General features: G+C 42.1%; 1 protein-coding gene across 2 annotated transcripts in view; it reads left to right on the forward strand.

Moving 5' to 3' along the window:
* ofcc1 (orofacial cleft 1 candidate 1) overlaps nucleotides 1–22,872 on the forward strand; it is an 88,365-nt gene that overhangs the window by 22,105 nt on the left and 43,388 nt on the right. Inside the window, exons 7-15 of one of the 2 annotated variants that reach the window (XM_035412649.1) lie at nucleotides 2,077–2,264; nucleotides 3,546–3,638; nucleotides 3,965–4,038; nucleotides 5,236–5,353; nucleotides 8,847–9,086; nucleotides 12,510–12,773; nucleotides 13,189–13,375; nucleotides 20,651–20,739; nucleotides 22,170–22,294. In XM_035412649.1, coding sequence (XP_035268540.1) covers nucleotides 2,077–2,264; nucleotides 3,546–3,638; nucleotides 3,965–4,038; nucleotides 5,236–5,353; nucleotides 8,847–9,086; nucleotides 12,510–12,773; nucleotides 13,189–13,375; nucleotides 20,651–20,739; nucleotides 22,170–22,294 — 1,378 coding nt within the window. The remainder of the gene's footprint in view (nucleotides 1–2,076; nucleotides 2,265–3,545; nucleotides 3,639–3,964; nucleotides 4,039–5,235; nucleotides 5,354–8,846; nucleotides 9,087–12,509; nucleotides 12,774–13,188; nucleotides 13,376–20,650; nucleotides 20,740–22,169; nucleotides 22,295–22,872) is intronic. The other variant, XM_035412651.1, reaches the window with a different exon arrangement.

A 22,872-nucleotide genomic window follows, 5' to 3' on the forward strand; every position in this document is an offset into this window, starting at 1 on the left:
AGATTAGCAGCATTGCTATTGTCTGAGAATATACATGAAATCCAAAAAGTAAAGAGGATCTTGGATTAACAGTTTTATGCAATAGCAGAGCCCTTTGCTTCCAACAGCATCCACAGCCAATGCTTTCCTGGTGAGCCACAATAGACTGCAAAAAAACACCTTTTCCTTTCCTGTGGATGCCTCCCACCAATGTAGGCCTCAGTCTGTCTAGGTAGGGCTTTTGCATGATCCTGATATTTTGTCACTTCTGACGAGATTTTCCTCCTTACAGTCGCATTCAAAGCTCTTTTACAGGAAAAAAAAAAACATTAATGAAATGGTCCAGCGCAATTATCTGGTGTCCTGAGAAAAACCCCCCTTCTTAAGCTCACTGATCGTTTGAATCGCTTACCATCGGACTGCACACGTTGTGTTCGTCTTCAAGGTGCGCTTCTGTTAGCCCACCCACTCGTACCGGCACACGTGTATCGCAATATGCAAATGTGCCTCCGTTCGCTCATCCCAAAATGCAGTATTCCGCCAGCCCGGTCACAGCCAGCCCGTGGAAATGGATACCGGCAGTGTTCATAATCACCAGCGTTCCTTCTGCTTGCGCCCCTCATAGGAATAAAAACCTGAAACAGCCAACTCCTTCAGATTTCAGAGACAACCCTGAAAAATGTCAATAAGAAAAGTCCGGTGTGACTGGACGCTGCGGTGGCAGGGGCTATTTGGGAGCTGTCAGAATTTTGAACTTCTGTTTGTCGACCTCACACTTTGCAGAAAAAAGTGCTGCATCGGTGACTTCTTAAAGCTGTTCAGCCAGCAATAATTTACTAATTCACTCCTGGTATGCCTAGCCATTAGCACTATCTCAGATTACACTTCTTAGTCCTGCCACATCGATGATTAGTGCCTGATGTGAGTAAATCAAAGCTTTTACCTACCCAGTAATTATTGGCTCCAAACCTGGGACTAATTGAAGCTATTTCATCTATTTAAGGTGGAACTGTGTTAGCTGGTCATTTTTAATTAGCGACAGGGTCAAAAGCTAACATGATTAACTTAAGCCCTTTAATTTCAGAATACTCAAAAACAAAGCATAAATTAAACCTAACACCTCACCCATACATAATGTGTGTGTACGCAATGTAAAAGAGCTGAAGAGCAGGTATTTCATGAGGTATGGTTTGTGTAGGGCTACTGTGTATGCATGTGTGTGTGTGTGTGTATACACATGCGTGCCTGTGTGTATGGATGTGTGTGTGTGTGTGTTTGTTTTGTGTATGTATGTGCACATGTGTACATGTGCCTATATACATGTATACGTGTGTGTGTGCGTGTGCCTGTGTGAGTGTGTGTGTGTGTATGTGTGTGTTTGTGTGTGTATGTATGTGTGTTTGTGTGTGTGTATGTGTCTGCATGCGCGAGTACATGTGCATGTATGTATGTGTGTATTTGTGTGCGTGTGTGTTTGTGTGCATGTACGTGTCTGCATGCGCGCGTACATGTGCATGTATGTATGTGTGTGAGTGTGTGTGTGTGTATGTGTGTGTTTGTGTGCATATACGTGTCTGCATGCGCGCGTACATGTGCGTGTATGTATGTGTGTATTTGTGTGCGTGTGTGTTTGTGTGCATGTACGTGTCTGCATGCGCGCGTACATGTGCATGTATGTATGTGTGTGAGTGTGTGTGTGTGTGTGTTTGTGTGCATGTACGTGTCTGCATGCGCGCGTACATGTGCGTGTATGTATGTGTGTGTTTGTGTGCGTGTGCCTGTGTGAGTGTGTGCGTGTGTGTATGTGTGTGTTTGTGTGCGTGTACGTGTCTGCATGCGCGCGCGCATGTGCGTGTATGTATGTGTGTGTTTGTGTGCGTGTACGTGTCTGCATGCGCGCGCACATGTGTGTGTATGTATGTGTGTGTTTGTGTGCATGTACGTGTCTGCATGCGCGCGTACATGTGCGTGTATGTATGTGTGTGTCTGTGTGCTTGTACGTGTCTGCATGCGTGCGTACATGTGCGTGTATGTATGTGCTCCCGTGTATTGCCTGCGTGTGAGCAGGTACTCGCACGTGCACTTTGTCTCCTCCAGGTACAGTGCTCCCAGATGAGGAGGCGGAGGTGAAGATGGAGGTGACGGCGCGAGGCGCAGCTCTTCTCCCTGCTCCCCCGGGCCGCGGGCGGGCCGCCCAGGAGGAGCCGGTCCCCTGTTACGCGGAGCGGCTGAAGGAGTGTGTGCGGGGTGACGTGATCGCTCTTGGCAGCCTTTCACCGGAACAGGTCAGAGTTAAAAAGGGCATATCACTGTCACTTCTGCTTCCCTGGCATGTGCCTGTCCGTTCCATGCTCCGCCTAATGGAGGCATTTGGCCCTCGTCGCTTCCCACCGTTTGATTAGCGCTCTGTGTGTACCGTGCTGCATGTTTCGGTACCACAGTCACCCATTATGGGCTGCATATTCAGACAGTGAAGCCATGCGTTGTGTGGTCCCCCTGCATTTCACATACTTTATTCATATATTCATCACCTCTCTGTGTTTTTTTACTAGGTAATATAAAAATAGTACTGTTACTCTTCAGTAAGAAGCTCTTGTGGTTCTCTGGCACCACAAATGACGTTTGAGCATTTTATTTTATTCTGGCTACAAGCAAACTGAACTTCTCTGAGAAACTTTTAACAGCTTTTAACATTATATGGCAATATGTGAAGCAATATGTAATTTCTATTTTACATATCAATATTTGTACATACATATTGTAGATATGCTTTTGTAGAATTGCAGTCCATGTACTTCTTGATGACTAATGGAGTATCACTATTTTTTTATTTTTTTGCTGTTGGAATAAGGAGCACATGGACTATTGTGAACATATGGAACAATTTATGAAACAATACTTCATGGTACTGTAGTCGCTGTGCCCTGAATGAGAACATTTGGGTTGCTGGGCACCAAAAAAATAGAAAGAAACATACATTATCAAAAATCACATGTAGAGAATAAAGAAAATGCTACTATATTTATAGCTCTAATCTGTCTTAGAAGATTTTAAAACTGAAAAGAACAAGTACCTAATTTTATACAGAGAATATGAAATTAAAAGTTAAAATTTGATCGCACAATATGATGTAGTGAATCAAATGTAGTGGTAAGACTTGAGTCATCCTGTCTTGTGAATAACAGCAGTCTTATCTATACTAGTGGGGATCAGTGTTTTGTTCCATTACAATAGAGCGTTCGCTCTCTGACTGTTCTGCGCCCACTTCTCATTGAGTGAGAACATGTACACTAGAGATTTAGTGGTTATTTTGGAATAATATTCAAAAGCACACAGCTTGATTTTTGCGATAGTTCACAAGCATGCAGCCTTGTTAAAAGTTGTATCTCAATAGCTACAAACTGTAGCTAGTTAAGTGCTGCCGCCAAAATATTTCTCACGAGTCTGCAGGGTCTAGTCTTTTACGGAATGCAATCACATTGAATTTACTTGCTGCTTGGAAGCCATACCTAATCCACACTACCAGTATATCTGGCTCAAAGTACGTATGTGCCCTTGTTTGGCAGAATGCGCACTCCGTGATGCAGAAAGGGATGTCGCAGGAAGCGGAGCGAGAGGAAAAGAAAAGACTAATGTCCTTCTTAAGGGGAAATGCAGAGGTACTCAACTGCATCCAAAAGGCAAAGATGACTTTAGCTGTGTTATAGGGGGTTTCCTACGAAAATACTAGTATTCACAGAAATATTTACATTTTAATTTTTTTAAAACCAATTTTCCTCTTCTTTTTTTTCTTCTTCCTCTGCTTCTTCTTTTTATTATTATTATTATTATTATTATTATTATTATTATTATTATTATTATAGTGGGAGTATGTGTACTAGTACTAATACTAGTTGTAGTCAAAGTGCTGGCAATAGTAGTATTTGTTTCTTTTTATATTTTTTGAAAATTGAGAGCATTTATTCTTGTGTCTCATCATTCTAAGGAATTTAATACACACAGAGATCTTCACCAGCAAGAACAGATATTGCATGACAAGCTTCACGCAGCTTTTCAACGGTATGTTTCCAAAAGGCATTCTATATAAATCATATCACACACTACAATGCTTTTCTGATATAAAATATTGGAATGCTAATCATTAATTTAACGTGTAATGTTTGTAGTTTTGGTGGCATTTGAGAAAATGTGTAATATACTCCACATTGCATTGTCTGTGCTGTTGCATTGTGGGTAAATCGCTGTGAGGCAGAAAGAATCTGTCCATGTCATTGAACTCAAAGGAGCATCAATTTTGCTCTATCCACTTCAGTCAGGAATCATGCATTTCTTCCCTTACCCTAAAGGCAATAGCATGTTTAAGTTTTTAATAATTTTATGGTACCATGCTGGCTGACATAATAAAATCAAGGAAATATACATCAGCCTTTTGTGGTTATTGTATATTGTGGGTGTTAGTTGGACACCAGAGCTGTCAGATGAATGCAGTTTTAGTTTTGCAAAATGACCTACTCCGCTCAGCTTTGCCCCTGTAAATTCCTTCTGATATCGTTGGTGGGTGGCTATTAGACATGAGAGACTTTATACGCACTACCTAAGGCTACATTTCTGAGATTCAATAAGAAATAATTTCACATTCTTTGAAATGGATGCCAAGCTCACTTTTTAACATGTGAAATTTATGTCTTTCTAGCATTTGATTAAAAAATGATTTAATGGCACCATGATAATTGTATTAGTGAACCATACTCATAACATTGTTTGGTGGGATGACACCTATGCTTTATTTAAAAATAAAAACAACAAAGCAGGCAAAATGTTTCAAGTTAAAAGCACAATGTTCGTTTAGTTGACAGAGAGAATTTTGTTGATTTATTCTTCTTTTAAAAACAGCATTGCCACTGAGTGGCAAGGCTGCGATATTGCTTTATTTTGAGGAATTAAGAGTTGTCACAAGGAGACAAAGTGAAGCAATGGTTTATTACATTACACAAGATAAGATTGAAAGGCCAGCATTGAGTGTTCTTGTGTGTGTGCATGTGTGCGTGCGTGCGTGCGTGTGCGTGCGTGTGTGTTTGTGTGCGTGTGCGTGCGTGCGTTTGTGCGTACGTGTGTGTGTGCGTGCGTGCGTACGTGTGTGTGCAAGAGAGAGGGAGAGTTTGTGTCTGTTATTAGATTCGGTGCTGTTGGCTACAAAGTGGAACAAGAGAGCACAATATGCAGGTGGCTGCTAACACTGTTACCGTTCTGTTTCAGAGCAGAGAGTCAGTTGCTGAAGGCGCTGCGCAAACGCAAAGGTGAAGTGATCGCCAAATATGGCACCATGGCCGAAGTCACGGCGCCGCCAGACAGGGAGCATGGACTTCACTGGCAGGTAGGATCTGTTAACAAGCATTATCAGGGCAAAACAGAGGGAACAGAGGGGGCTACAGTCTGCAGGAAAACCGCCTTTCGATACGCGCACATTTGTACTCTCACAAAAAAAAAAGGAAGGAGATATTCCAAAAGTGTTTGCACAGTGCGAAGGCAGATAGGGGGACGTTTCTATAAAAACTAAAATGATGTAATTAAATGAAATGCGCGGAGTGAATGGAAGCTGTCAGCGATATATATATTCTCTTTCACTCTCGCACAGACATTAAAGGAAGCGTTTCAGTGTTTGTGACTGAACGGTGGGCAAAAATCATCTTCTTCCCCCTTGTTTATTTAATATTTTTCCCCCGGTGTGTGAAAGAGCGGCAGCAGGAGTGTGTGCGTGTGTGTGTGTGTGTGTGTGTGTGTGCTGTTGTGTTTTAGCAGAGACTGCTCTGCCACCATGCAGGCTTAGAGATGTAATGAATCCTCTATCAGCCTTTCCTGCCAGGGTGACAACTCGCTTTGAGGAAGGTTGTAAATGCAAGAGAGATTGTGGTATAATTCCTCAGACTGGCATTTGTGCCCCCCAGTCACCATTCGATTATCTCCCAAATTGCTGTGTTTCAGAGAGATAAAGATTTTTTATGGCTTGCTGACTTGAAACAACCAGCACAGCCAGAAATGCAATGGCCAACCTGCCATGCATAGTAATTTCATTGGTAAATGACAAAATCTTTGTTTATATGACATTTCCAAAATGACTGCGGCAGATGAATCTAAAACATAAAATGTCACATTTGGCATGCAAAACTATGAAAATATATTTCTGTGCAAAATTCATGGAGGCATTTAATTTAGAACGTGTTTAATAACTAAGTCGGCCTGCATCAGTAATCCTGCCTTGAGGTTCCGAAAAGATTGTCATATTTATTCGCATATTTTTTTTCCCTCTGAAGCCAAAATTTTTAAGGGTAAATGTTCATTGTTAATTAAGATTTACTAATTAAAATGAAAATAATTAACGCAAAAGCTTAATCTCTGAATATTAGGCTATACTTAGAAAGAAAAGAACTTTCTTTTATGCGGCGTTTCCTGTATATTAAGAGTGCATTCTGTAATCAGTCAATGTGTAACCCTGAAAAGACATTTGAGCGGAGGTGCCAGGAAAATTGCTGAGGTTACTTGGTAGTGGCTTTGATCTCATCTGTGGGAGTGGTGTGATGTTAAGGTACTTCAGGCACGAATAGAACTCCAGGCAAATGAACCACCTCTGCTATGGAAGATTGGCTCGCTTCACCTTTTACCTTCCTGGAAGATTTCACTTTCCCTCCCATTCCTGTGCACGCGAGAGCCCGATAATAACGGTGTTTAAAGACACCGAACGAAATTAAAGGCTGGTGGGGTACTTAGTTTTACTGCTATGGGGCTGAGGGGTTTAACCTCCTGGATGCAATGTGTGGGTTAAACCGCTTTACCACCAATTATACTAATTTCAGTATTGACTAAATTGGTTTTGTGTATGCAAAGATGCTTGGGCAAGGAGATTCGGCGGCATTACGTTGGAGCTCAGCAAATCGCTTCTCTCTAACGCTCGACGATTAGTGGGCAGTGCCAAAGACTCTGCTCGGTGGGTGAATTCTGTGTGGAGGCACGTATTTGAGAAGGCAGGCATCATGTTGGGCGCTGCTGGCAGAGGGGGCGGGGTTCCTGTGGTCAGGGACACGGCTCGACAGCTGCACTTCCTTCTCTGGGCCCTCGCACTGCCATCTTGATATTATAAACATGGGCTGAAGAGCAGAAACCGCCCCAAAACTCACAGTCATTCACAAGCAGTGTTGTGTCATCTGTAGTTCAGTTCCCTGTTAGTTAGGCTGGGTTTAACAATACAGACAAGCCAATTAATTATTGTAGTATTAATTAATATGTTTTATATAATTATATATTGTATATACAAATATGTAAATATATAATTAATTAATAATAGTATTTATATGTTTATTTATGTATGCTGTATAGGTATTATGGCTGTACTAAAGCTATATTTGTGAAAGTCATTTGTGTTTTAAATGCAAAACTATTGAATGTACTAACTTTAAAATTCTGGATTTTCTGAACTGTGTTTGTGATATTAACAGCTGCTTTTGAGGCCAGAGAACTAAGGTGGTTCTGTGATATGTATACAGGATCAGGTCTGCTGACTTATTGAAGTACATAATAACCTAAGGATCCAGTTTTATGAATCATTACCTGTTTTGCACTGGGACAGCCAAACCAATACCTGCATAGCCTAGCACAGTGCCTGCAAGTGTTAGAATCTGTCCACCCTGCGAAAACAAAAGCGCACCCGCTATACGCGCTGTAAGATTTGTTTTTATGGCGATGCTCACTGCCTGCCACACCGGGAGCGGCATAATGAGATGTGACACCACCGCACTCCCCAAAAACACGAGCCAGGCCCCGAACGGCATTGTAAATAGCTTCCGTTCATCGCAGGCTTAAACTCCCCAAAAAATATTTTTGGGGAGAGGAGCCATTTGACAGGGTTGTCTTTTACTTCTCCGGCGCCGATACAATGGGCGATGCGGCGTCTGCTCCAGGCGGGATGGCGCGCATCGCGGTCCTCCCACGCTTTCGCCACGGCGGCTTACCACTTTCCACGGGCGCGCACATTTTATATTTAACTTTCTGCTTCCTCAACTAATCCCGAGTATTCCATGTCCCCCATTTTCCTAACATCGCTGGCCAAATCGCTTCCGATGGTGGATTCCCTGCCTGATGTGCATCCCTGCATGCAGCCGTTCGAGAGAGAAATCCATCAACGGCAGTTTTTTTACCCCCTTTTTTTTTCTTTTTTTTGAAAAGCAATCCGTATTTGCACTCTGCAGATACAGTGTGGCTGTGCCTCTTGATTTAAATTCAGAAACGCACTGAAATTGGCTGACTAAAGATAAACTGGGGTTCATTAGTACATCTCCTAAAAAAGGAGATATTGTGCAGTTAATTTTAAAGCACACAATAAACTATACAGCAGTACATTATTTTTTGAATGACACGTTTTGCTCCAAGGTATGGTATTCACAACCAAGGTCAATTATGTGCTAAATGTTTCATTTTTTGTATTCTCTGAATTGTTCTTTTGAGGAAGCGTGCGACATTGTGAGTAGGCAGCATTTGGGCTGAATTTGCAGGAAGACCAGACAAGGCTTTACATATGGTTCAGCCTCAGCATGAGTGAATAACAGGACATCTCTCCTTAATTGTAAACATGTAGGAAAGGATCAACTTGGGAGGGGGTATACAGGAAGCGTGCACAATATGTTTAGGTAAATACATCCTTTGTGGGAGAGAGAAGAAAAACAGCTTCAGGACAGAATGTAGTAGTGCGGGGTAAAAAAAAAAAAACAGCTGAAAGCAGGGTATCTGCAAGTGGGCTGGTGATGCTCACATGCACTGATGTCACCCCTGTGCCCCCCTTCCACATTCCCCCCCCCGCCCCTTCCCTCCACTCCCAGGTGGAGTGGAGCCGGACCCCGCAGCCCGTGGAGATCCACCTGCTCTGTCTGCGAGCCGTCAGGGACAAGCTGCCCAGGGGCCACTACGCGGTGAGCGTGGCCCTCCACGCCCGCCTGGGGGGCCGCGCCCTCCGCTGGTCCCGGCTGAAGGAGCGCCCGTGGGCCGGGACCACCGAGCGCGTGGAGCACCGGGGCCGATTCCACGACACGGAGCTGCGCCTCGATCAAAGCGTCTCCACCGTAAGGCCCGGGGACCGCGCCGCTGCCGCCCAGTAATGAACACATTTGTTCCCCCCTTTTATGGAGAGTAATGTGTTTTTATTCAGGAGGGGAAGGGCAGGATGTGATTTGCGGGGTATCGAAGTTCATTCAATAAGGCCTCGCTTTATTGAAACGATGCTGGGGGAACCTTTTTTTCTGAGCGGTCCCGGAGATGAACGTGATAAAAAAATAAAAAAAAAACGCACCCTTCATCTGAAAGTAATTCTGACACTGAGAGGGTCGGGATTAAAATACATTCACTCCCATGTCGCGGAACGTCTTTGAAGCGAAGCGCGATACAAAACGGTATCTTAAAAACAAACAAAGACGACCTCCGCAATAAAAGGAGAGTCGGTGCGCCGCTTTAAAATACTGGTGCGCCATGATCCCGTTTTTAATTCATTTTGACTGCAGTAATTCCGGTGGCTTTCTCACTTTTCCCTTTCACGGTGGTTTACACCTTCACTGCGGAGTAATATATAGATTGAAAGGGGTTATGAAAAGTTATATTAAACAGTAACTGTGTATATGAGAGTGGAAAGACATTGTATTAAAACGTGCCAGAGAGCCCCTAGGTTTCACTTCTGGGAAATCCAATATGAATAAAACAGCAACTTTTCAAACATGACATTTAATCCATGCATGTAAATCAAACAGAAGATCTATTATTCATTTATATAAGGGCACAGTATTTTATTGGAATGAAAATGAAGCACAAATGCTGTGAAAAATTTAGTGTCTTTTCCAGCGGACTGTGAACACTCATCATGCAGTCACCATGGAACTCATAATGAAAAAAATATCAGCCCTGGTATCTAAAAAGGAGAAGTCTTTGATAACAAAGCCAGGTACTAGGAACGGCATTTAATATGCTGTCAAATATCATATTTTATGCACCCTTAAGTGCTAACATGCTACCAAAGGAATATTGTTAATATTTGCTACTTATTAGTCATTTTCAAAAAATGTCTTTCTTCAAATTGACTTTATGATGCTGCATTTATCTGAGCCTGATTATCATAACCTAAGGTCCTCCTCTTTCAAATATGATGAGATCAGTGGATTATGTTGCACGTGTCAGCACATATCCTGGCATATGGAGGATTCACATATGGGAAAAGGTGATTTTAAAATTTTGATTCAGCCCAAAAAAAAGAGTGCCCTGAAGGCTCATTTGTAGCTATTGATTTATTTAAGCAGAACTACTATTAAATTATTTCTCATACTGATTATATTTATATTCAATTTTTTAAACATTTGGTTTCATCACAATTTTTAACAGTCTTGGACAGTCGAGTGTGTTCAGCTACTGATAAGAACTGTAAATGTCAAGCTGCTAAAATGTTTAGATGCTCGGTTTGTGAAAATATATTCATATTGCAAAATAGGCCAAATTTCTGTTGCGTTTATATGCTGAGCCAATTACCATATGTGTTTTTGACATCCCTTTGCATCTTGTGATATTAAAGTTACAGTACCTACATCAACCTGTTTGGTGCTCCCCATAAAAAGTAAAAAGAAAAGATATTAGTTTACAGAGGGTGTTTGCCATCTCTTGTCACAGTATCACAGTGACTTTACAGTGCATCCTATTTTATTTATTTTACTCCACCAGCTGTTCCCAATGGCATAGGCGTCGCGTTTAGAGACGTCCGGTGTTTTCTACGGTGTTAGAAGGGTCGAGACAGCGTGGAAAAAAGTTGCCAGTCTTAGCCGCTCTGGCCTTTTGCTTTGGCTTTGTGACCACCATCTGGTGCCTTTGTGGGTGTATTCATCCAGCCCCCGACTCCCGATTACATCGTCTTTATTTCATTTGAAGTAAATCATGCAGTAGGCCGGGGAAAGAAAGGAATACGGGCCGCTCGGTGAATCTGGGATGTGATTCCGAGGTAAAAAGTTTTCGCACGCGACTGTAAACGCCTCATGTCACTCTCCCTTCTCCCAGCCCTGGGACTTATTCATAGCTGTTGTTCTTAGCTGTGAAAGTGATGATCAGATTTGTCTGAGAACATCAGGATTGGCTCTCTTTTTTTTTCCCCCCATGCCCACGTTATCTTGTGATTTCTGCAGTGTTTTGGTACCTTCTAAGAGGGAATAAGGAATTACCAATAGTAGGAGGAAGCCAAGAGCTTATTTTTTCTCCATCTCCCTTCTCTCTCTCTCTCTCTCTCTCTCTCTCTCTCTTTCTCTCTCTCTCTAGCTCTGTCTCTCTCTCTCATTCTTTCATTTTTTTGTGCGTTTCTGGTTGGTTTTAACGGGAATGCTGGAGTTCAATTTGATCGGTCTTAAAGATTCTTGCGAGGCTGCTCATGAATCCATACCGGGCCCACGGTCTTTATGCAGTGTTTACTTCTGGTGGGAAGCATACGATTCTAAATCGGAATATAGAAGGGAGAGAAAGAGAATGAAGGCTTGGGATGATAAACAAAAATCTCTGGAATTTTCCCCAATCTTATTATTCTTCTTTTTTATCTTTGTTTGTTTCTCTTTTATATTCCAAGGGCCTCTTTTCGTCAAGTGTTCCCAAAGAATGATGACAATAAAGTGAACCGGAATGCACAATTTTTATAATGTTTTCTTCCCCCCTCTCAGTCTGCTTAAAAAAGCTGTTTTTAATGAAATCTGATAGTTGTAATGGGTTAATTGCAGGCACCATGGGCTAAAGCATATTGAAACATGTGTTTCTGTTTGATATTCTGTCGTGCCCATACCTTGGACCTGCTAGGCCAGCTCCCCCCCCCCCCCCCATCCTTTGTTTATGCTTGTTTCAGTAAATGAACAATAGAAGATTTTTTTAATATCCATAATATGCAGCATTATGCCATAAATTGTGCCTTGACTCAGGAGCAACCCATCATTTTTCAGGTGCTGCTGAAAGCAGATTAGCAGGGATACACATGATTTATGTGATAAAACAAGTCTTCTCTATTTTCCATTAGAACTAACAGAGGGATGAAATATTCTCTGGTGATTGATGACCCGTGCTCTTCTCTGTCACTTCATTTTTTAGACGGAATTCAAGTCTAGTGCTCCTTGAGTAAATAAAAATCTATTTGTTAGCCGTGACCACTGAATCATTTTCGCGGGTTTTAAATTCAACTACGATAGCTGACATATAATAATAAATACATATATAGTCATGAAACATATATATCACATATAGTGCTTACTGTAGATATCTTACGCAGTCATAATCATGAATATGTGCATTCCTAATCATTAGGTTTGTTTCTGTTTTCTACTGCTGCTCGAGCTACGCCCTTCGTTTGGAAGATTCTCTCACCGCCGTTACGATTTGCGCCCTGTCCGCAGAAGATCCACTGAAAGGATCAGAGAGTCGGGAGGCCTGCTCCACTCTGGGCGGCCTGCGCCTGACGCGCTCTGTTTGCACCGCGTGCGCAGGTCCTGCCCGCGTCGAGCGACGTGGTGCCGTCGATGGTCCTGCAGTTCCGCCTCCTCTCCTTTCCCGGGGAGCGCAGTCACGTCAGCACCGTGGCGGCCTGGGGCGCCTTCCCCGTCTGCGACTGCGGCTTCGACATCGTCCAGGGGAAGTTCAGAACCCCCCTCCTGAGGGGCGAGCGGGCCCCGGCGCTCGACCAGTTCCGCAAGGTGGAGGAGCTGATGTCGTCCGACCTGGACAACTGGTTGTGCAACCTGTACTTTCAGGTGCGCTCGCGTGACTCACGCCCCGTTTGTGCACCGCGGTTTGGTAGGTCGCCGAGTGCGTGCGCCAGTGCGTTTACCCTACGTGAACCTGGTTGACTTCGAAGGCGAGTGCGTGCTAAAAATGCTTTAGCATGGAACTTGGAGACTGGCCCTGAATTGTAAACAAACTGCAAAATATGTCCGGATGCTCTGCAAGTGGTGCATTGGTCCAGTTAACCAACAGCTTAATTGCATTACAGAACAAAACACAGCTTTCTGTTATTACAACAGTACATGGATTCCAATTCATTAACATAATAATAATGCCAATAGTCCTAATAATATTAACAGCTAAATGTGTTGGGAAGCTGTGTCTCAGGGCACAATGTTCTGCATGACTGAACTCACACTCAGTCTGTGGGGCCCCCGGCTGCAGGTAAAGAAGCTCCCTCGAGGTGCCTCCGACGGGGCGGAGTACAGCGTGGCCCTGGAGGTCCCCTCCCAATCCCAGCCGTGCGCGGGTGGCGCCCAGGGGCGCGGCTGCGGGACCGTGGAGCCCCAGCCCCAGGGGTCCCCGCTCAGCCTATCCGCGCGCTCCAGGTGCTCCTCCGCGTCACTGCGAGGTACGCCGCCGCCGCCACCGCTGCGGGGGACAAATGTCACTGAAGGTCAGGGGCAGGTAGGGGAGAAGCACCAGACCTCGGTAGCCGTCCTCTGGGGTAATCAAGGGTGGATGTGTGTCCGCCTACCATTTCCTATGCAAAAGTCACCCACTGTTGATACACAACATGCATTAATATTGTCCACAAGCACGTATTTGCATTATTGCACGCAACATATGCTCATCAGTGCACATACTGTGCACGAGACGCAGTGAAACCGCATGCCACAACTCGTAATATAGTCGATGCGTTCGCGTTGTGTTTATTTTGTTGTGTCACGTCGTTTATTAGTCTTAGTAGATCTTATTATGTTTTATGCATTCTCCTCTTCCTCCTCTTAAGTTTTATTTTATGTACTCTCCTCTCCAGTTGTAATGGCAGGGCACATTTATTATATATTGTACCAATCAAAAGTATATAGAGCCATCTCCATCTAAAGCCATAATCAGTGCAATCAGAATGTTACAACAACAAACAATGAACACAATTAGGGTGACAATGAACCATAAAATATACGGCCGAATGCGCTAAAATGGGGGAAGGAAGCACTTCTGGAGGAACTCATTTAACCTTTCCGTGTGTGATTTGCATATTTATATTTTTGAGCTGTGGATATGCTACATTTGTTTGGGAAACAACGATGAGAACAAAGGGCCACATGCAGGGATGAAGCTCATAGGACACGTCGCGTGTGTTTAAAGGGTTTAGGAAATATGAATCGAATTCTAAATGGCAGGGCTGGATGTTCGTTTCGCGAGCTGGTATTAGCATGAGGGGGGGAGTGAAAGGGGTGGTCGTGACTCGTGACACCAGTTGATTTTGAACCTGGACGATAATTTGTTTGGTGCTTTACTGCTCCAAGCATGAAGTGTCTGCCTCTCACGCAGAATGTTAAGAATCAGAACCAGTCTACAATTTGTAAACATCACAAATGTCTCATAGCGCAACAATCTCATGTCCCTGCAGTTGGTAGTTTGGAAACTTTAAGGCACATCAAAGTTTCCATTACAACTTTTATTTGAGTAAGCCTGTCTGGCGCACTGAAGTGATGTTAGATGTGCTGTCTAGCGTGATGGATTTCTGTTGAAGAGAAACTGGTTAGAAAGGAAGCTCCAAAGGAGTGAAGGCATCGAATGAAGGCTCTCGCCAATTATAATTGTCTCTGCTCGGGCACTATTAGTGCCTGTCAGCAGTAGGCTGTTTTGCATGTGGCATTTACAATGGAGCAGTGGGAGTGGTGTGCAAGGTCGTACAAATATGTGGGATTGTTAGCAATGTGAGACTGATCAGCATACATTGTATAGAGTATTAGGGTTAGGATATATAAAAATGAACCTTTTTGAGGCATTGTTTGGAAATACTTTTATCAGCATGGTGTTGATAAAATATGTGCTGCAGCACCTGGTTGAAGACCAGACTTGGATGCGTACGCACTGGTTCTGCAGCCAAGGCCAATGACCCCAGTGCCAGTGGGGAAGTTATACGGCTATCGGGCACGGGAGCCTTTGGGCTAAGGCCTCAAGTTTCCCAAACAACCTGGGTATTAAAAAGCCTTGAGTGGAAGCAGACAGGAATCACGCAGCAGGTACCAGAGGGACGTGCACTCGAGTGAGCCCCAGTCCCGTTTTCCGCGCTGATAATTTAGGGAATGGAAATGATCCTTACAAATTGGGGTTAACAATTAAACCTACTCCCCTCCATGCTGGGCATAGCTGCCAAGGTCACCAGGGTCCACTATGAGCGTGGAGAAAAGTGCACTGGATATTTATTCTAGCATAAATCAGTCACTGGTACTTACACCTGAAGGGATAGAATTTATTATATATGAACGTGTGGAGAACATGCATTTCTAAGTAATTACTAATAGGGGACTTTATTTATCGAACCCCAGTGGATGTCATCGTGCACCATTGAGTGTCACATTAGTAAAATGGGGTCCAACCGACCTGAACAGCTCACACAATTCTGTCAGACATTTCTGCTTTCACACCTGTTTACTGCGAAGTTGCCACTGCCAAGACTGTAAGGTTTATATGTGGGTGTGGACCAGAAAGCGTTGCCTGTTTCTTATGAAGCAAGAGTGATTTATGCATGCCCTAATGTATTTGTTCACAAAATCCCTGGCTGGATCGTAACACTTGATGTGTTAAGCTCTCTTCACCCAAAAAATGTGTTAATGTTGACAGATAAGACATCCAGTACTTCAAGTACTTTGACTCCACCTGTCTTACAGGTTGAGAGTTGAGAGATAATACATGGAATTTCACTGGGTTTGCCCAGAGAAACTGCATATTAACATGTGCTATTATACCTCCACTGTAGATAATCCGTATCTTATTATACACACTTTTATGGTATATCCATGCATGCCCCGCCCTGAATGAGTTAAGTATCAAATGCAGACTCGTTTGGTATTGATCTAGCGCAAAGACGAGCCTCCATTATTAATACATCATTTTTTTTGGCAGCACTCATCTTTATTTAACACTGCTTAAAAGTTTCTGGGGTGCTCAGCTTTAAACATCACACAGCCTTTTTAATTACAAATGAGTTGTGACAGGTCTGCTGGGTAGTAACCTGGCCCATTTTAACGTGATGCTGTCTGACAGCTCCATAGTGTTCTCAGAGTGCAGCAACATGTGGAAGAAATTGTTCTTTTACATTTCACAGCTTGTCACTTCCTCTGCCGGACAACCTTTGACCTCCCACAGAGATCCTAACACCCACAGGGGAAGTGTCCCCACTGGTGTTGGGGAAGTACTGCAGGAGATTTATGCTCCTCCACACAGGCGACGAGGGCCGGCCTCAAAACACCAGGCCGGGAGTCGCTGGAGGAGTGAACCTGCTCTCAAACCGAAGCGGAGGGCGTCTCCGATTTCACATCACGGGCAAAGTTTTAAATGCAGTGCGAAGTTTATGTCGCGTTTACGCAAGAAATTTATTCTGGGAGCTGTTGGAGGAGCAAAAGAAAGAGGGTCACAGTATTCAGATGTTGTACTTTGGTCTTAAAGGCGGCTCCTTTCGTGCCAAGGCTTTGAGTTTCATCCAGAGATCATTTCAAGTTTAAAGGAACACAGGAAAGACACCTTTAACCTATCCTGAAGTGATAATCGAATTCAGAACATGAAATGAAATGATAAGACTTATCAGATGTCTAGCGCTCAGGCCAATGTTAAGACCCCAAATGTCTTTACAATGAACTTACCTTGGTTTATGATCTGTGTCGACAGAGGACTTTCTGTTCTTCATGTTATGAAGGTGAAGGTTTGAGGATTGTTTGGAGGATGTGGAAGGAGAGTCGTTCTGTCTACTGCTTGGCCCTACCCACACGTCTGCATGTGTAAAGCTTACATTGCACATACTGTATCCAAAGCTCTTCTGTTGGCATGAAAAGCTGTATGTACGTGTATTTGTGTGTGTGTGTGTGTGTGTGTGTGCATGCATGAATGTGTATGTAGGTGTGTGTGTGTGTGTATGTGTGACAGTTTGCAACAAAAAAAGAATGTAATCATAATATTACATAATTTATAAAGAGCAGAATATTCCACAGTAATATATAATGTCGCTGGAAGCGTTATGGGTCAAATGACCTTTACCGTTAACTGGACGATCTGTTCACACTGGGTTTGTTTGAATTAAAGTGACTAATTAAATTAGGATTTTATTGTGCGACTGCTTTTCAGTATACTGTATATTCGTCCTGAGGACACAATGTGTCCTAAATGTTACAGTGTTATAAATATTGCACAAAATACGTATCTCAGTACCACAGTTTATAGCATGCATTTTGCAGTTACTCTTCAGCTATGTCATCAGAATATACTGCTCTTTTTAGCTGGATGACAATTTCTTGGACTTCATGACTAATCTCTTAGGAGTGCATCTGTGTACCTCCAGGATGAGATCCCTTAGGATAGGGTAGTGGTAATGAGGGGTTAAATGCAATGCAGTATCATACCCTTTCAATCACTGTGTATCTTTCCCCCTATTAATTATCCACTGTCAGTGCCTTTAAACAGTTCTGTACTCTTGAAGTTGACATTTTAACCTTTGCAATTCACAGTTTGAGTATATAAATATGAAGGCATGAAATGAATAGAAATAGAACAAGACCCTTGAGAAACTCTTTATTTTAAATTCATGGGCCAAGATGTTTTGAAGAAATGTTATTTTATTCTATTGTTACACATAACAATACGATGACAATATGTTTGAATATTGCTCTCATGTATAGTAGGAGAATTCATAAAGCTCTTTCATCTCAAATATTCTCAGACAGAATTGTAATTGTGTTCTCAGACATGACTTTCTAGCTGTCATGCTACAGTAAAACATAGCCCATTAGACAGTCGTTTGTAAAACCCAAAAGTTATTCAAAAAAAAAAAAAAACACACAAAAGCAACAATATATTTACATTAATATGTTTACTGTGTGCATTCATCAACAAAAGGGAAAACTCAAGGGTAATTAATAATTCATGTCTCCAAGGTCCATTGCACCTCTTGGCCAATCACAGCCCAGGTGAGGGAGACCAGCTCGGCCGGTCATGGTGTTCTCTTAGTGAAGGGCCCGGTCCTTCGCCGTGAGTGGCCAGGGGCCATTTTCTTCAGTGCACAGCTCACACACGGCTCAGAGACCAGGGTATAACAAGGAGCTGTTGTTCCCCCTCTGAGAATGAGGGTAGTGGCTGTGGACCTTCAAGTTCATGGACATAGCCTGTAGCTGTCAACACTGTGCTAATTCTGGCTCGACACCATCTGAGCATCAGGGTAGCGAACATAATTAAACCCGAAGCTGCAGTGTGGTGTTCCCCCATTAAAAATCCACGCCATGGAGGAGTTATTGAGCGAGTGTGCCGCTGACAGGCTTTATAGTCGACTGAATAAGGAGCCCTGAGCCGAACACAGACTGACACACTCCTCTTTAGACCAGTGGGCTTGCCTTACAAAATGAAATACTTGAAGCCGGATAAGAAACAAAATAGGCAAATCCAGTACAGTATGATTCTTGAAATTTGTTGGCACATGCACGTCATATGAGTGCCTTTGTCGGAAAGAGATGATTTTTATTGTCCTTTCTGAGTGGTTTATCATCCAAATAAAGCACTTTAAAGTGATTGAGCCATTTTTATCGGACAGTTTGTGGCTATGGCCTTCCTGTTGATGTAACTCCTTGTTACTTTATCAGTCAGAAGAAATGAATGTGATGGTCTCTCTGTCAAGCTTCAGCATATTTTTTAATTCTAGTGCATTAACTAACTTATGGCTTTTGTTCGGTAAAAAGAAAAACAAATATGTTTCATTTGAAATAGCTGCGAAACTGAAAAATATAGTATATTCGACTTTCTCTCCAATTCTACGATTTCACAATACTCAGTTCAATCTGTGGCATTGAATTTATGGAAAGAGACTTTTTTATGAAAGTTCAAAATGGGACGTTTCATGGAGTCTTAAATGTGTGTGGTGAAATGCTCTGTCTGCCTCACTATCAGCCTGTTTCAAGAATAGCATTCTATAAGCCAGTGCAAATAGTTTATTGAATGCCTTCCTGTGCATTTTATCCATTGTCTTGTGTATGTGAACCTCTGAGGGTAGCATGCAACATGTAACTTGTCAAATGTAAATTTGACATATGAAAATTTATCATTCAAATGATGAAAGGCTAACCGTAACATGCATTTTCCCCTCGTAAAAAAAAATTGCAGATATTTAAATCCATAACCTTGTAACTGTAGGCATTTTGAATGTGTACCAGCCAAACCACTAATTAAAAAGTACAGCAGCCTTAAAATAAAATCTGATGTCAATGTCAAGAAGTGGAGAGATAGAGCAAGAGGGAAATGGCAGCATTCAGCAAGCTAAACAGTCCTGCCATTAAGTACATTTTAGCCTTCAGAGGAATTCCTGATATGTTGCCTATATTTAAAAGTTATTATTACGGATATATTTAATCCTGAAGCGAGAGGAAAAATTATATCATCTTGGAAGTTTCCATATTTATTATATAGATGTGACTGGCTGCCGAAAAAAGCGAGAAGGAAAAAAAAGTTTCTCATAGTGAAATTTTTACATGTATCAAGCTAAGGTTTACTTAATTAGAACCTCCAGGCAATGAAGGAACCCTTTTTTAAATTCTGCGAATGTTAATATGCTAAATAATGCAAAGCCTTAGCTCTTCAAGCATGAGACACACATCTGGCGGCTTACCATTTAAATTACAGCAAAAAAAAAAAAACACTTCAAAAGTAATTTTCCAAAAGGAAGGAAGAATGGAGAAATGTATTACAACTAAATTGAATTTCTTTTTCGATTTTTCATCATGTCTAATTGCGTGCATTAGAGCGATTTCACTCACAAAGTCTGCTTTCCGATTGTGAGAGATTTGCGCGGAAGGAACTTTTGTGAGTGGCTCGCTCTCTTGCTCTCTCTTTCTCTGGCACAGTGTGAACTGGCTCTGTGTCTTTGTTGTCATTCCGGAGTCTCAAGACAGTGCAGCAGAACAGATTTCACCTGCGTCAGAGTTAGCTGCCACACACGTTAACCTGTTACAGGGGATTAAAAATGTACTGTGACTGCTCTCAGAATGTTAACTATATATTCATCCCTCTTTTGGAGTATTTTTTTTGTTTAAGCAACACAGTTTTGGTTCAGATTGATGGTAAATTATCTTTTAATCAGGGAAATTATTTTGTACATTTTGAGCATAATAGCAAATGTAGAACACATTTAAGCATGTATGGAATGTATTGCAGGACAAGTTTACGTGGCATGTTAGTGATAGTGGCAAAAAATGACTATAATTAAAGTTACAATTTAGATAACTGGCATATATGTTTGCACATTTAGGTTGGAGGATAAGAGTGCATGTTTAATATCTATTGCATTTATGGACAACAAAAACACATGCACACGCACACACACACACACACACACACACACACACACACACACACACACACACACACAGACACTAACGGTATTTATGCTTGCCTTGATATTTGTAATTAACCATAGCACAGGTTCATAATTGTATTGTTTTTGTTTATTTCCCCTTTTAATTGTGGTTTGTTAGGCGGTGTCAGTAAGTAAATACAGGAGATGCACACAAAAGTAACAATTCCTCTGTTTCTTTTTTTCATCTTTCTTCCTCTCCCTCTTTTCACTATTTTTATCTCAAATGCCTTGCTATTAGCACCACACAGAGATGGCGTACAGAAATGTGTTATTGTGTTACAGGAAAGGATTCGAGTCAAGTGATCCCAGAAAATGCAGAGCGGGCGAGCGGTGCCTTCCCAGTGAAAGGAGACACTGGAATGTGCTACAAGGTAACAGTGTGATTGGGGAAATGTTTCTCCTTCAAAATAGGCAACCCTTGCCATTATTATCTGAGATTTGTCAAAATACGTTTCACACTAACAGGTATTTTCGCTCTTCAAAGCCAGTTTTTTGATCTGCTTGACATGCCAAAGCAACTCAAATTCTGTGAAATCAGCAATGCCAGCGAACCTTTTTACTGCTCGCAACACGCCTCTTCCTGAGCTACAGAGGACTTAAGCTAAATTAATCAAAGCCTGTAAGTTACCTGCCACACTTTGAAGTGGTAATTGCTGAATTGCCTTCTTTGCTAATCTGGCATTGCTGTCTCGCATTCCAGCTGCCAGTCGGCTTTCGATGCAGCCTTTTGTTGTGAGGTTATTGTTGTGGCTGTTTTCGATGACGACTTTACCGCCTCATACGCCACACAAGCGCACATGCACACACGCCCATAAAACACATTCTTAAATGGCCCTACCACCGCAGTTTTCCAAATCCCTCACAACTGCTAGACAAAAAAAAAAAAATAGCTAGCATCAGCCTTCAAAAGTTAATTCCTCTGCTGAACTTCAAGAACTTTGAAGAGCAGAAGAACCCCAGCTTTTTGTTTGTCGGAGTTTTTAAACCAGTTGTCTAATGATTAAGTGCACTAATCTCAAACATGCCTCAGCCAGGGCGCACAGGATCGAATTTCAGGCCCTCAAACTGTAGCTCAGGGCTAATTAAAACATTTTCTGGAGGTGAACCGTTCCCCAGAAACATGTTGTTGTGAATCTGCATGTCATCTAGGGTTTGTTTTGTCTTCTCTTTAAAAAACGGATTATCTTTTATCTTTTTAGAAAGCATGAAGGCCAATGCCGACTTTATCTCCACTCTTCTGTATTTACAGGATTTCTCAGGTGTAGGGGCTGAGAAAGATAGGGCACATTTCCAACTGGAGAACTCATTAACATACATTACTAGCAAGTATTCTGCAAGTTGTAGCACAATTCCTAAGCTCACCCAAGGGCGAAGCGCACTTGACAGGACGATGGAAAGCAAGCTGTTAACATGTTGGCGGCTTAACAAATAATATTAGCATCGCAGTAGTTTTTTTGTGAAATATTTAAAAACGCATCTTCCCTAACTCCATTTGATTTTGTTTATGGATTTATGGCTCTAAATAACTGCTTTGGATAACGTGTCATCTGCTCAAAGATGCCGTTGAGCATTGTGTAAGACAGCACCACATTATGTTTTTTGGTATATATAATATCACCAGCTTAGGAAAAAGTTGCGTATGGTGTCTGGCATTATGATGGTTGTCAAATTTTCATACCTGACATTTTGATTGTGTGACAGGGCAAAGGTCTGACATGCTGTTGTGCAAACTAAGTGGCTGCTGCTTTGACTATCTATTCCTGTTTTGTGTCTCTTCTTCCTTATTTTTTTGATGAAACAGAAGAATCAAAGCCCAAAGATCAGTGGCTCAAACCCATGTCTGAAAGTAAACATGCCACCTCTTCAGTGTGGCAAACAGGAAATGATCTCTGTTGAGGAGCTGGAGGAGTACACATTCTCCCTACAGTAAGTTTCCATTTAATTTATCTGCATAACACGAAGACGGAAATGTGTGCGTCTGTTTTGCCTTATTCTGTGCTTTGCATGTTTGATTTTATCATCAGTAGCAGCACAATGTGTTTTAAGGCCTATTCCATAATGCCATTGGGAATTGCTCGGTGAAAAGCTCATTGGCTCAGAGGATAGTACCGAAATTAAGTGGCCAGTAGACTGGCTGATGTAGCAGCAACACTAGTGAAACCCACATATTTACCCATCTGCTTTTCATTCAAGCAGCGTTCGTGATTTCACCATTGTGGTTCATCCTAGGTTGTTACATGAGACCTTAAACAATTTAATAGATTTTTTTTAAATACAGTCACCAAAGTTTAAAAAATCTGCCCCTTATATAGTTTCATACAGGTTATGTTCTTTTTTCCCATTCACAAACATTTTCATTTAAGCAAGAAAAAAAGCTCATACTACCTGTAGTTTTTCTGTTCCATGAGGTAAATAACATCAATAATGGTGTTTAGACTGATGGTAAAATAATAGATTTTTATTTTTTATTTTCAAAATATTATTTTGGAATATGCAAATCACCA

The sequence above is a fragment of the Anguilla anguilla genome, chromosome 4 (genome assembly GCF_013347855.1).
Source record: "Anguilla anguilla isolate fAngAng1 chromosome 4, fAngAng1.pri, whole genome shotgun sequence".
Classification (NCBI taxonomy): domain Eukaryota; kingdom Metazoa; phylum Chordata; class Actinopteri; order Anguilliformes; family Anguillidae; genus Anguilla; species Anguilla anguilla.